The 12,748-nt window shown below is 43.3% G+C and overlaps 1 protein-coding gene and 1 non-coding gene across 2 annotated transcripts; both read left to right on the top strand.

Annotated features, from left to right (window-relative positions):
* The first annotated feature begins 36 nt into the window (after positions 1–36).
* On the top strand, positions 37–118 carry trnal-aag (transfer RNA leucine (anticodon AAG)). Its single transcript has one exon. It is a non-coding gene; the product is annotated as a tRNA-Leu (tRNA).
* A 279-nt stretch (positions 119–397) lies between these two features.
* Positions 398–12,510, top strand: polr3e (polymerase (RNA) III (DNA directed) polypeptide E). Its single transcript, XM_071907781.2, has 21 exons — positions 398–516; positions 1,399–1,519; positions 2,074–2,124; positions 2,287–2,364; positions 2,509–2,624; positions 3,719–3,801; positions 4,130–4,237; positions 4,518–4,567; positions 4,679–4,798; positions 5,171–5,256; positions 5,795–5,839; positions 5,946–6,037; positions 6,322–6,442; positions 6,716–6,797; positions 6,934–6,993; positions 7,424–7,581; positions 7,777–7,838; positions 7,954–8,438; positions 10,177–10,254; positions 10,484–10,609; positions 10,805–12,510. Exons 2-21 carry the CDS (start codon positions 1,481–1,483, stop codon positions 10,859–10,861), a joined length of 2,097 nt encoding a protein of 698 aa, XP_071763882.2. The 5' UTR covers positions 398–516; positions 1,399–1,480; the 3' UTR covers positions 10,862–12,510.
* The last annotated feature ends 238 nt before the right edge of the window (positions 12,511–12,748 follow it).

The raw sequence follows: 12,748 nt of genomic DNA, 5'->3' as shown, positions 1-12,748 counted from the left end.
CGAATTGTATCTGCTTGTTGTGGTGCAGTTCAACAAGGTAGCGTGGCCGAGCGGTCTAAGGCGCTGGATTAAGGCTCCAGTCTCTTCGGGGGCGTGGGTTCGAATCCCACCGCTGCCAAAACCTTTTCATCGCACCGTGTCCAACTACTCTCCTCTCTAGATAACCAATACTATAATCTGCCACCGGGTTAATGCAGGGAAAGCCGAAATCATGACTGTCGATAATTACAGCTGGATTCAAAATTTAAAAAAAGAAGAAATAGAGTAACAGAGGAGATCGATGGAACGTTTTTTGCGACATCTGCAGCGCAAAAAGCCATTGAGTCGCTTTGCATTATGGGCATCGGCTCCTCCCCACGTGTCTGTAAAGAGGAGTCAAGTCAACATGGTACCAACACCAATAGACTGCAGCTGTGTTAGCCTGAGTTAGACACTTCTCTTGCACTTCACTGCACCAGGTTTCTGAACTATCAACTTACGAATGAGATAGCTAAAATTGAACGGCAAAGTGAGCAGGTGAGACTTATATCTGGTCTGGATGCTGTGCAGGAAAAATCACTTGAAAAGTCAGGCCTGGCGAACGACTTTCTGTTATTTTGACTGACATGTGTAGCCAGCTAAAGTAGCTAACGCTCAGCTAACGTTGGCTAGCTGGGCTAGCTGCCACCGGCTACCAACCCGTGAGTTTTGTTGTTTACACCACCGGCGTTAGACGTTTGTTTCAAACGGGAAATGTTGAGGTAGTTGCTCTCTCTCCTACTTTCTTTTACTGGAGTTGTTTTGTGGACGGAATGAAACTTGAACCGCATTGCAGTGCAGGCCTGTGACTGTCTGAGGGGTTTGTTGCTAGCTCGCTAATGTTAGCTAACTTGGCCATAAACTAGGGCTTCTTTTTAAATGTAACGCTGATGACCTGTTTTTATAATGAAATAATAGAAACATCAGAAGTCTTCAGCTGACGGGTACTATCCAGCACGGAGAGCAGTCATTTAATTTAGATTGCATGATCTTACATCATGTGTGTTTTACCTGGCTATCAGTGATGGCATCAGTTGACATAATGCACTCTCATGGGCTGGCTACCTCTAGGTTATGTCATGGTTTACTCTCTGGATGGGTTAATTTTGCGTGTTTTCAAAAGTAGACTCTTCAGTAGTCTGAGGCAGTCTGGTCCCTCCGGACAGATTGAACTCCTTGATCTAACGTTGATCTGCTGAATCACATCCGAGTTAATTCATATGAATGAAATATTAATTCATATAACAGTGTTGTTTTTCCTGTTACTGTGCCAGCTGTCCGGCACACCCTGCCCTTTTCACTTGGGGCTAGGCTCTTGGTGTAGTGCACTTGGGAGTGTGCGGCTGTAAGGATAATTGAAATGCCTTTCTTTGTGTCTAGGTTGGGTCTGTGAGATCTGCTGCTGCTACTATCCTGTAACATCTCTTCTCCCCACCTCCCTCCTCACTCTGCTCACTTCAATATGGCCAGTGGGGACGATGATGACCCCATTATAGAAGAGGTATGTCCAGAGTGAAATACAGGCTAAAAGGTTTTTGTCTCTGACTTGTATGTCAATTCTATAAGCCAACCATGTTCAGCCAGACTATTATAAAAACCTCTTTGGCTGCTGAATTATGAAATTGTCTGAAAATCTCACTCCAACTTCATAGCTCTCTGAATCCAGGGCTCTCAACACCTCGGCATCATCCGTGTCCTGATGAACTGTTTTTTACAATCCTCATAACCCATTCACACTATAGCAATTTAAAAAAAAAAGCTGTTCTGCTTTGTCTGGTGCTTGCATATCATCCTAAATATGGGAAATAAACAGGACACTTGCAACTAAAGTATATTGGGGAATTCATGCCATTTTTGTCAGCTTTTGTTGAAAATGCTAACTCTTGTTTGCCAGCTACCGTCTCCCAATCTGAATGCAGCATCAGAGGCATGAATGATTTGTTGATAAGGTTACATGGAGTAAGATGATCTGTGGAATGAGATGACGCACCAGTTTCTCACACACCAGTTTGAATGTACAGAGAATAACTTGGATCAATGTTTTTGTTTCTGTAGATTGATGTGTATCTAGCCAAAAGCCTTGCAGACAAGCTCTATCTTTTCCAGGTAAGCCTTATCTATTCCATTCTGTTATCCTTGTACTGTATTGAGTGTTGCATTACTTTAATGGCTCTCCTTATCTACAATATGTTGAACCCAACCCATGTGATTGATATGTAATGAGTGAAGTCAAGTGTCACTAATCAGCTTTATCATTTACCAACACAGTACCCTGTCCGACCTTCCACTATGACCTATGATGATGTCAACCACTTAACTGCCAAGATCAAACCCAAACAGCAAAGGGTAAAAATGGCTGCTTGTTGCCTACAAGACTTTATTTAGTTTTTATATAGCACTTTTCGACACAAGAGTTATAACCATTCAGTCTAACTTTTGCTGTTTGTGTATTTCATTTGAATATGTGTGTGCAATTTGTCTGTTGTGCAGGTGGAGTTGGAAATGGCCATCAACACAATGAGTCCCAACTACTGTCGCAGCAAGGGAGAACAGATCGCTCTCAATGTGGATGGTACTACCTACGATGAAACCAACACCTACTCAGCGTACGTCTACTTTTAACTCTCATCTGCTAGAAACCTCTTCTGAATGTTGCTGTCTGTTGGCCACCTTGAGCTAGCTAATTATAAGCCTTGGGACCACTAGTTTTGTAGCAATTCATAGTATTCCCATGATGTCACATGCATTTCCCACCAATATGGCACTTTACAATACACACAGCTCATTGGCTGTGTTTGTCATTTGATTGTAATCACCTGTTATTTTCCTACCAAGATGGCGTGTGTGGTGATGAAACAGAATACTATGAATAGGTGGGATATACAGTATAGCAAGTTGTGGAAAACCTTTCATTGATTGATAGAATTTATTTGATTCATCAAATTACAAGAAATTACAGGAGATTGCTTCATTTAAAAAGGGCATCTTCAAAGTACCTATCTAAAAATGATCAAAGATAACACAATGAAGCTCATAAGCTTGTTTCCATTGTAGTCCTTCAGAGGGAGGACTGGGGGCAAAGGAGAGGGAGAGGATTACAGTAGAGTCAGATTGCTGTTTACGGAGAACAAATTACCATAAATATAGCTTATATCATCATCATCATCATCAATGAAACCATCGTTTTCATTTAAGTAGACAACTTTCACAAGAATTACAGTTTCAGTAGCAGAGAAAGAAAAACACAGTGGAGCCTGCCACTAGACAATACAGTAACCGTACATCAGAAGACAAGAAGATCGTGTTCAAGAGACGATCACAACAAAAATAGCCCTAAGAACTGTATTCTCCCCTGCAACTGAGCCATCCTTTTAGAGCAGTTTCAAATGTATTTGCTGCACTAATTTGTTTTAAGTTAGTTAGATTATTCCAAAGATAGGCAGCAAGTGATGAAATCAAGCTACTGAAGTCAACATTAGCCAGCAGGTCTCTGGCCTTAGAAAATGACTGTAATTTAACAGACAGGTTTCTCAAGTTGCTTGTCTGAAGGTGTGGTTCTGTTTCTTAATAAGTGAACTGTTTCCTAGGCCATGGCCACCGCTACTGGCCGTTTTCCAGATTTTTAGCACTTATAGCAAGATATACAATTCATTGGAGTTAATGTCTTACTGTTGTTGTTCATTTCTTACTTTTTGTATAGGAAAATGATGGACAAACAGACCTTCTCCTCCATCCAGGCCACCACCAACACCTCCAGATATGCTGCTGCTGTATTCCGCAAAGGTCCGTTCTGATAACCAGTGGCAAGAGCAACAAACACTGTTGCTGTCTATTATAGAAACACAAAGGCTGCCCAAGTACAACTAAAGCTTTACCAGCGTTACCGGTCTTATTATGCCTGTTTCTCACTATTTTAAGTCAGTTTACGTTGAAGAGAGAAATATGTACAAGTCGAACTGACATCATGACATACTAACATAAAAACAAAGTATATTGTTTTTTTCTGCTTGGTCAATCTCCATGAGTAGATATGGGATTTCTTAGCACTGATACATCATTGCTGATCAGAAGTAGGGTTTTGGTCTGATTGTGTTGTTAATGATGTCAACAGGAGAGCTTCATGTCACACCTCTGCAGGGAATCCTGCAGATGAGACCCAGCTTCACCTACCTGGACAAGGCTGACAGCAAGAACAGAGAGCGGGAGGCAGCCAATGAAGGTGTTTGTTTCTCATATTCCTGCATGTGAACATCAGCAATAAACCACGAGAAGCCATCTTTACAGTGAAGTTAGAGCAGCTAACAGGTGTCGTTAGGCAAAATGTGAAGTAGAGAACAGCTTAACACTTGTAGCTGTTGTAGAAGCTCTGTAAAGCATGACATATTATTGCTTTTTAAAACAGCAGTGACACCATTGTGTGGAAAAAGTGAACATGACTTGGCCAATCAGAAGTAAGGACCAGAGCCGTTGTTTTATAACTAGTGTTTTTATGTCTTCAGGTGGAGACTCCTCTCAGGATGAAGCTGAGGAGGAAGCCAAGGCCATCACGGTATGAATTTCTGCACACACTCTCCCTCACTCACACATACACTTTATACCACTAAGTTAAACTCCTGTTTTCTTTGGGTTTTGTTTGCGTGTGTATTCCCCTCCACTCCAGGTGCGGTTTTCTCGTCCCGAGTCGGAGCAGGCCCGTCAGAGGAGGATCCAGTCGTACGAGTTCCTGCAGAAGAAGCAGGCAGAGGAGCCTTGGGTTCACCTGCACTACCACGGGGTCAAGGTGGGGGGCGCTCTCATCATTAGAGATGTACTGCTGATACCAGTTTTTCCACTGTCAGTTCCCATCTATGTACTAAACTTCAAATATCTGATCCATTACCTTTGACAAACAACATATTTACACCATTAGTTTGGGGTCAGTGGGCAAAAATGATTGAGATGTAAAGTGCTTTTCTCCATTAGACAGATGTGTCATCCTTATATTGATTTGTTATACAAGGCTGGTGGTAATTTTAGTACTGGGGACATTCTCCTATACCGTGCAGTGTGCTGACATTGTAGCCATTCTGTCACCAGAGTCTTGACAGCAGGGCTTGTCACGAATGGTTTGTCTCATCATTCTTGTCACTCTCATGTCATCATTTGTATTCAGGACGGGCGCTCGGAGCACGAAAGGCAGTACCTGTTCTGCCAGGCGATGGACACCACAGAGAACTCTGAATTGGTCAAAACTCCTAAGTGAGTACCAACAAATGGCTTTTCAGACATATTTCATGACAGTCATTTAGTGGAACATTTTCACTTGTCATATCCTTTTGATTTCATAAACACTCAGCCATCAATATTGTCGTCCCTGACTATCTGCAGCCACTCACTTCCACTTTGAAAGTGGAAAAGTGGGCCGAATGATCATACTGACTGATACATAAGAGATAGCATTACAATACAGTCCTGAGGATCTGTTTTTAATATGAACAGAACTGCCTGTTTTGCCTGTTTGCAAATATTACTAATGTGAATTGGAATAAAAATCTGAATGCCAATGGTGGCTACAGGATAGGTAATGTTGGAGGTTTTCTGGTAATCATATCTCATATTGAGGTAATTCTTACCAAAACAAATACAAAAAAAACTATACCGAAGAGGAATATTGCTTCAAGTAAAGAATTTTTATGGCTCCTGTCCTGTCTCCATTTCTCTTCTCATTCCTGCATTCCCGATGCTGTCCTCCCGACCTGCTTGGCTCTCTCCCTGATTATTCTCTTTATTTCCTCAGGGAGTACCTGGCAATGCTGATGCCCCCTCTAGCAGAAGAAAAAGTGTAAGTGTTCCTCGCTCTTCTCAGAAAATGTCCTCGATGTAAAACAGCTTGATGTGAGATGTGAGATTAACTTTATCCCTTCTCCAACTGTTTTTCTGTACCTCAGTGTGAAGCCCGTTGGCCCTAGTAATGTGCTTTCCATGGCTCAGCTCCGCACCCTGCCGCTGGGAGACCAGGTCAAGACCCTGATGAAGAACGGTAGGCCAACCATTTCAGCAAAGATGATCGCATATTGGAAAAAGTTTTGGTGCAAGTGCGGTGGAAAGATAGTTATATGAAACTGGGTGAAGAAAACCGTGCATGCGGTTCAAGTCAAGTGCCATTGAAGTTATTTGGATAATGATTTAGTGATTCAGTTCAACCAAAATAACTGCACAAATGTATACTATATAAATAATATGCAGTTTGTTTGCCCTTCCTCTGATAGACATCTATTTTTCTTATTCATGACTCTTTCTCTCACTGTGCTCTCTCATCTCCAGTCAAGGTGATGCCGTTTGCTAACCTGATGGGTCTGCTGGCTTCCGGCACCGACTCCACCTCAGTACTGCGCTGCATCCAGCAGGTGGCGCTACTGGTTCAGGGGAACTGGGTTGTCAAGAGGTGAGACCAGACAGCCTGTCTCAGGGAGGATCTATCCTCTCCATAGAATGGAAATATAAGTATAAATAGCAGTTGCTTTGCTTCAAAGCAAATTTATTCAAAGTGTTTTACACACATTAGAACCATTGTTGAAAATGAGCACATTAAACGTATGCATATGACACAACCTACAAAGAGACACAAGGCTTGCATTGCTTACAGTTGAATATTTCATCACATTAAACAGACTGGCCTACTAGCTGAGTAATGTGCTGTTTTTTTTCTTTTCCCCAGTGATGTTCTTTATCCTAAAAACAGCTGCAGTCCCCACAGCGGCGTCCCTGCTGAAGTGCTCTGTCGGGGCAGGGACTTTGTGGTGAGCTGTTGTCACTTACTTATTTTCCCCTCATGAAGATTCACACAATAACAGTGTGTTAATAACAGTGAAAATGTGTTTTGTGTGTGGTCTACAAGGATCTGAAGTCATAGTGACTCATTGCCATTTTTTTTAGATGTGGAGGTTCACTCAGGAGCGCTCTGTGATGAGGAAGGAGATCACAGCCATCATCAAAGTAAGGATCACCTCTTTAAAAAATAACAACACTAAAATCTGTGACAATTTAGAAATCGTCTCTAGGAAGCTTGAACCAAAATACCAACATTCCCTACCTGATTACTCCTAATACATAATGGTAATATCTCTATTTGTGTTTCCTGAGCACTAATTTAACTAGACACTTTGATTTAAGAACATGTTATTTACAGCAGCGTCCAGAGGGAGTTCCTCTGTGGGAGGGAAGCTTAAACACACACAGACTCTCACCTGGGAGATGCTCAGTGCCGCCACAGTCTTGTACTGTTGGCCTGATGCTGAGCAGCTTCATTGGAGCTGTAGTGCGTTAAGTGCTTTGCTCAAGCTCTCTTCTGTTACCATTAGGCTGCAGCTGCCCCGGTCTCTCAGGTAAATAATAACTAACAAGTTCTTCCTTCTGTCTCTGTCAGCTTCCTCCGGAGGATGTGAAGGAGTTCCTGGAGCACATGGCGGTGCCTCGCGTCAACCGGGGCTGGGAGTTCCTGTTGCCTAGCGATGGAGACTTCATTAAGAAACACCCAGATGTGGCCCACAGGCAACACATGCTGTGGCTTGGCATCCAGAGCAAGTAGGTTACACTGAGAATAACAGGAAGGCTCTCTATGATTTATACATAACAGATTTGTCTGTTTAATTTAAGAAGCTCCACCACTCACCAGGGTATTGTCGTTATTCATAGAAGTGCATGTTAATGAGCAGGGGATGGACTGTATATCAGGATTAATTTGTATGTTTTATTCTCATGTCTTCTCTTTGCCTGCAGGCTGGAAAAGGTCTTTAATTTCTCTAAAGATGACTTCATGCCAAAGAATGGTCCGCAGCCGGGTATGTATAGAGGCGTAGCTATATGACAGCTGTGATATAGCTGTTATTGCATTGCAGATTATTCACCAGAACAATGACCTTCCCTCAGCTGATGCCTGTATCTGATGGTTTGCAGAGCCTGTCCATATCAGCGGGGAGCAGCGTCTGATGGCGGCCCAAGAGCGCGCACGGGAAAACCAGTCGTCCCTACAAAAGGACATGAGCGCCAGAAAACAGGGTGGACGGGCAGGCGCCGGCGTCCACGTCAAACAGGAACCCTTCAGTGACAGGGAAGACGAACCCATGGACACCAGCTCCCCCCCTTCCTCCTCCTCTATCCTTAACGGTTCCGTCAACGGTTACCCCGGTGCCACCTCCCCCATCTCGGATCACACTAACGGGAACGGGGGCAGCCCCGCCACCTCGCCTTCCCCGGAGCTGCGGGACTTTGTGTCAAAGACTTTCAGGAAGCATTTTGTGCTGACGCTGAGTGAGCTGAAGAGGCTGTTCAACCTCCACCTGGCCTCCCTGCCGGCTGGAAACAGCCTCTTCCACACCATCTCTGACCGCCTGCTACAGGACACCGTGCTGCTCAGCCAATGCAAACAGATACTGGTGCCTGTGAGTATTCAGGGAGGACATCTTTCACTCTCAAAGTTCAGGATTTCCAAGGGTTTTGGATGTACAACTCCAGTTCATTTACAGTCAATGTTCCTATTTTCCTCCTTTCTCCACATCACTGTCTCCAGTTTGTTGTCTGATCACATTCCTAGAGATGGAGCTCAACAGTCGAGTGAAAACTATACTGTTATAATTGGGACACAGATATAATGCCTGTCTACCTGTTACATGATAATGTAATGCTAATACTGTGGTGCTCATTTGCCAAACTGGCTCTCTCCCTGTTCGCATGCATCCCTGAAAGTTTGCATGCATCTCCCTCAGTTCTAGACAGTCGTCCCTCAGTGTCAGCCTTCACTTCATATAGGGTCGGACTGGAGGGGCGCCCCTTCACTGAGTGGTCCTCTGTTTCACCTGTGGAGGGGTTTTGATACACAGAGATTACAATTTCCTTTGTCTTGATTTAAGAGCTACTCCCTACCCTGGCCCTGGTCTAGTTGAAACCGCCCATGGGTGCTGAATAAGGGCGTTATCTCTGTATAGGGTAGTTGGCTGCTCACACATAGCTATCGGCTTTCTCAAACAGAATAACGACATTAACGGTCGTTTTGCTTGCGACGGCTTTGTTCCTTGAGAGGGAGTAGGTGCACTGAGGCAATGCAAACCTGGTATTCTCAAGTTCCACTCTCCAGGAGGAACCTGATGCCACTGTGTATTTGCACTGTATTGGTCTGTGCAGCAGACTGGATTGTGCCCTGTAATTGGACTAGCTGCTATTCGTAGTCATAATAGAGGTAGAGGTAGTCTGTCATTTATCAGTCTGTAGCTTGGTTCTTTAGGGTGTGTGTTTGTCTTGAGACAAGAAAGGTGTTGTGTGTGTGGTGTTTGCATACAGGGCTGGTAATGGTGTGGTCTATGCCACACCTTCGTGTTTCCTCAAGCGAACAGGTCTCCTGCAACGTTGCAGGACCAGGCCTGGTCTGGCTTATGTCTCATCCCATCTGTATCCTGGAGGGTAGAGGATTTTAAATGGCAGGGGGGAGGGCATGGCCCGACGCCAGCTTTGTTATGCAACAGATTATTGGCCTAGAAGCAAAGCCCATTACTGCTCAACAAGGGGTTGAGCGAGGAGGAGGTTTGCAAACTCGGGCAGATCTGGAATCAGGTGACTCACCCTTTACTTAACCTTACCCATAATCAGGTAGATGCTAATCTGTCTTTAGATCAGTCACTGAGTTGTGTCTGAAGAGCTAATCCTGATTTGGAGTGCACAGCGATGGTCCACATGGTCAACACAGCAGTGTTTGGCCTGTTCTTGTTTTTGACTTGGACAAGAGATCAAATTAACAGACAAATCTGCTGTCTGAGAGCGATGTGACTAATAATAGTGGCATAAGTAGAAAGGAGAGCAATTTGATATCAAAGTTGCTATATTTTGTTCACTATGATATAAAATAGGACATGCGCATATCATTAATGAAAGCCCTGTCCACAGTGTCACATTAACTCTTTTGACTTTTATGGTTACAGTTTGCTGAACATGCATGCTGTTTTGCTGTCATGCTCCGTTTATGCCTCAATCCTCTGCAGGATTGTGGCAAGGTTAAAAACAAAATATAATATAAGAATCATGTAGTTGATTCTGCTTTACTGGAGCAGAGTGCCCAAAGGCAGGTCTGCTCCCAGGTCCCTCCCCTCTCTAACCTCAGGCTACTGTTTTGTTTTGCTCCACTTTTAGTTTCCTGCTCAGACCACAGCCGCCCCTGATGAACAGAAAGTGTTTGGTGTGTGGGAGACCGGGGAGACGTTTGACAAGGTAAACACTGCAAGCGTCGGTACTCTGAAGCGGAAAACGTTTTTGAACAATTTCAGTCCTCATTATGTCACTGTTATCTAGGTCTTTAAACACTTGACTTCCTGCCTCACACCCCTCAACTAAAAGATTACTCCAGCTTTCAGACGGCACAGGTGAATGTGATCTTTCTTCTGTGTTACTTCTACTTAAATTCATTCTTGCGTGCATTTTGTTTCTCTTCTCCCTGCAGCACCGCCGGCTGCTATATGAGCTGTTCTCTAAGAACTACCGGGTCAGGAGGAACATGGTGCAAGCCAGACTGGCCCAGGAGTTTGGAGACGATGTCCCCAAGGCAGACATCGACCGGCTGCTCAAGGTGAGAGGGCTGTTAGTTTGATTTCACTTAAAATGTGTTCATTCAGTGATACTGGTGTGTTTGGTAAACCTACCAGTTGTGCTCTAACTGTACATCAGTCAGCCGTTAAGGAAAGTAAGGAAATTTTAATCTCAGCCCCCTGACGACTGATCTCCACTCAGCGGCTTTTCCTAACCTGTGGCCCTGTTCGTCCAGGAGTGCTGCAGCAGCCACGGAGGGATGTGGTACCTCAAGGGAACGATACAGTCCTGACACTGAGACCGCGGCGCCCCCCGTGGTCACCATCAGCCAATCAAATCCTCTCCCCAGAGTCTAGTGGGAGGGCTCTGCATGGGAAGGAAAAGCAGTCAGAGACAAGAGCCAATCGCAGCTCCCCCAGCCCTCAAGGCGGAGGATCGGAGGACAAAGATGCCAGCCGTCTGCTCTGCTCAGAACATGAAGCTTTTCTTGTTTCAACTGAAGTCATTTCTGACCGTAACAAGCGTTCTGATACGAGCTCGGAGGATAGTAACTCTCATACTCCCTCTAAGAGCCGGAGTGTGGCATGTCTGCTTGTATGAGAGGGAAAAAACCTGAAAAAATAGTGAGATATATACGGTTTATCAATAGAGGAGTTTGAAATTATGACCTGATGTTTAATTATGTTTTGGATTAAACTTTTACCAGAGGATGGTGTTCACTATTGAAAGCGAGTGCGGTCATTTGATTTTTCTCCTGATTTTGTTACTTTAAAGAGAAATATGTATCTCACTTGTTTTGCTGTCACCTACAAACCAAACATGGATTAAGGCCTTAAGCGTAGAATATTTAAAAAGAAGCAAACTTTTTTTTTTTCCATCATTAACTTTTACAATTTCTCTTAGTTGTTTTTCTTTGACCCAATCAAAGAGCTGAGTATAAAGTTATTCCACCCTCCTCAATGCACACAAAAGGAAAAATCTATTTTATAGGGTGGATAACACAGCAGCTTATTTTGCAATGTGGCCATATGTAAAGTCTTTACTCAAAGTTGTCGTAAAAGTCTAATGATGCTGTTGAGGAACAAGCAAAAGGCTCTAATGTCATGATGCCAAGTTAATAGAATTGAAATAACTGAGTGAATTGATGTTTATGGCAATCAGTATGAAAAAAAAAAAAGATCCCTTGCTGCTCATCCTGACGCCGCTGGAACTGCTACATCAAATGTAGCTGTCCCACACTCTGTATCATGTTCAGTTGGATACGCACTGCAATATACCCATATAAAATCTGAAAATGTGAATTAAAATGGTTAGTGTTGGGGGTTACTTGCCATACTTGAATGTGCAGAGTTACGACTGGTTTTCTGAAAATTATTATGAAAGAAACTTGAGTGATTCATTTGATGATAGCCAATAAAGATGCAATTTGGAATAAAGCTTTGTCTTCATACTCCGCTGAACAACGTTGTTTAAAAAGTCTGATGGGATTTAATCCATTATATCAAGTGAGAGAAAAATAGAATGGACCGGTCACCTGCTTTACCACACCTAGTCATTACAGTTTGTTTGGATTATGGTCCGGCAACACTGGACCGTCTTCTGGGTGAAGGGGAAAATGTTACGGACACACTGGTGTATCGCCATGCGCTGCTATCTTGGGTCTCCATCTAAGTGCCTCTGCCTCACAAGGCATTCAGGAGAAACTCCACCCATTTGTTTAAGGAATTACAGGGACAGTAACAACATTGTGCTTGTTTTTTCCTCACAGTACTTTGATTCTCACTGAAATATGTTAAGACATTTAAGACCTTCACGACTGGGGAAACTGTCAGTGAAGCATTCCACATTTCAGGCTACACTAACAATTTCTCACATCTGCAAATATTAACTCAAGTACCTAGTTACATCCATCATTTTTTCATTGGTTTGTTATATATTGCTCAATAAATACTGTAATGTTATCTTGTCTGGTGTGTTCTTTTTCATCTGAGAGACTTCTCTCAGATAAACTTTATTAGTAGTTAAACCTTATTCCTAATACTGAGCTGTGGAAACATTTTTTTCTTAGTTTAACATTTAATGGTGCTAGATGTCCTCGACCAGATTTGCATGCACCCAGAAAATCTGGTTTTCTGATCATATGACACAGATCTAATTCTGTTCATTGAATCAGATATTT

Source organism: Centroberyx gerrardi, chromosome 20 (genome assembly GCF_048128805.1).
Source record: "Centroberyx gerrardi isolate f3 chromosome 20, fCenGer3.hap1.cur.20231027, whole genome shotgun sequence".
Lineage (NCBI taxonomy): Eukaryota > Metazoa > Chordata > Actinopteri > Beryciformes > Berycidae > Centroberyx > Centroberyx gerrardi.
This window is presented reverse-complemented; position numbering and strand designations above follow the sequence as displayed.

Coding starts and splice junctions, on each gene's coding strand:
- polr3e (XM_071907781.2), top strand. CDS start 1,481: ATGGCCAGTGGGGACGATGATGACCCCATTATAGAAGAG. Junction 4,799..5,170: donor TGCACTACCACGGGGTCAAG/GTGGGGGGCGCT, acceptor ATTTGTATTCAG/GACGGGCGCTCGGAGCACGA. Junction 6,038..6,321: donor CAAGACCCTGATGAAGAACG/GTAGGCCAACCA, acceptor TCTCATCTCCAG/TCAAGGTGATGCCGTTTGCT.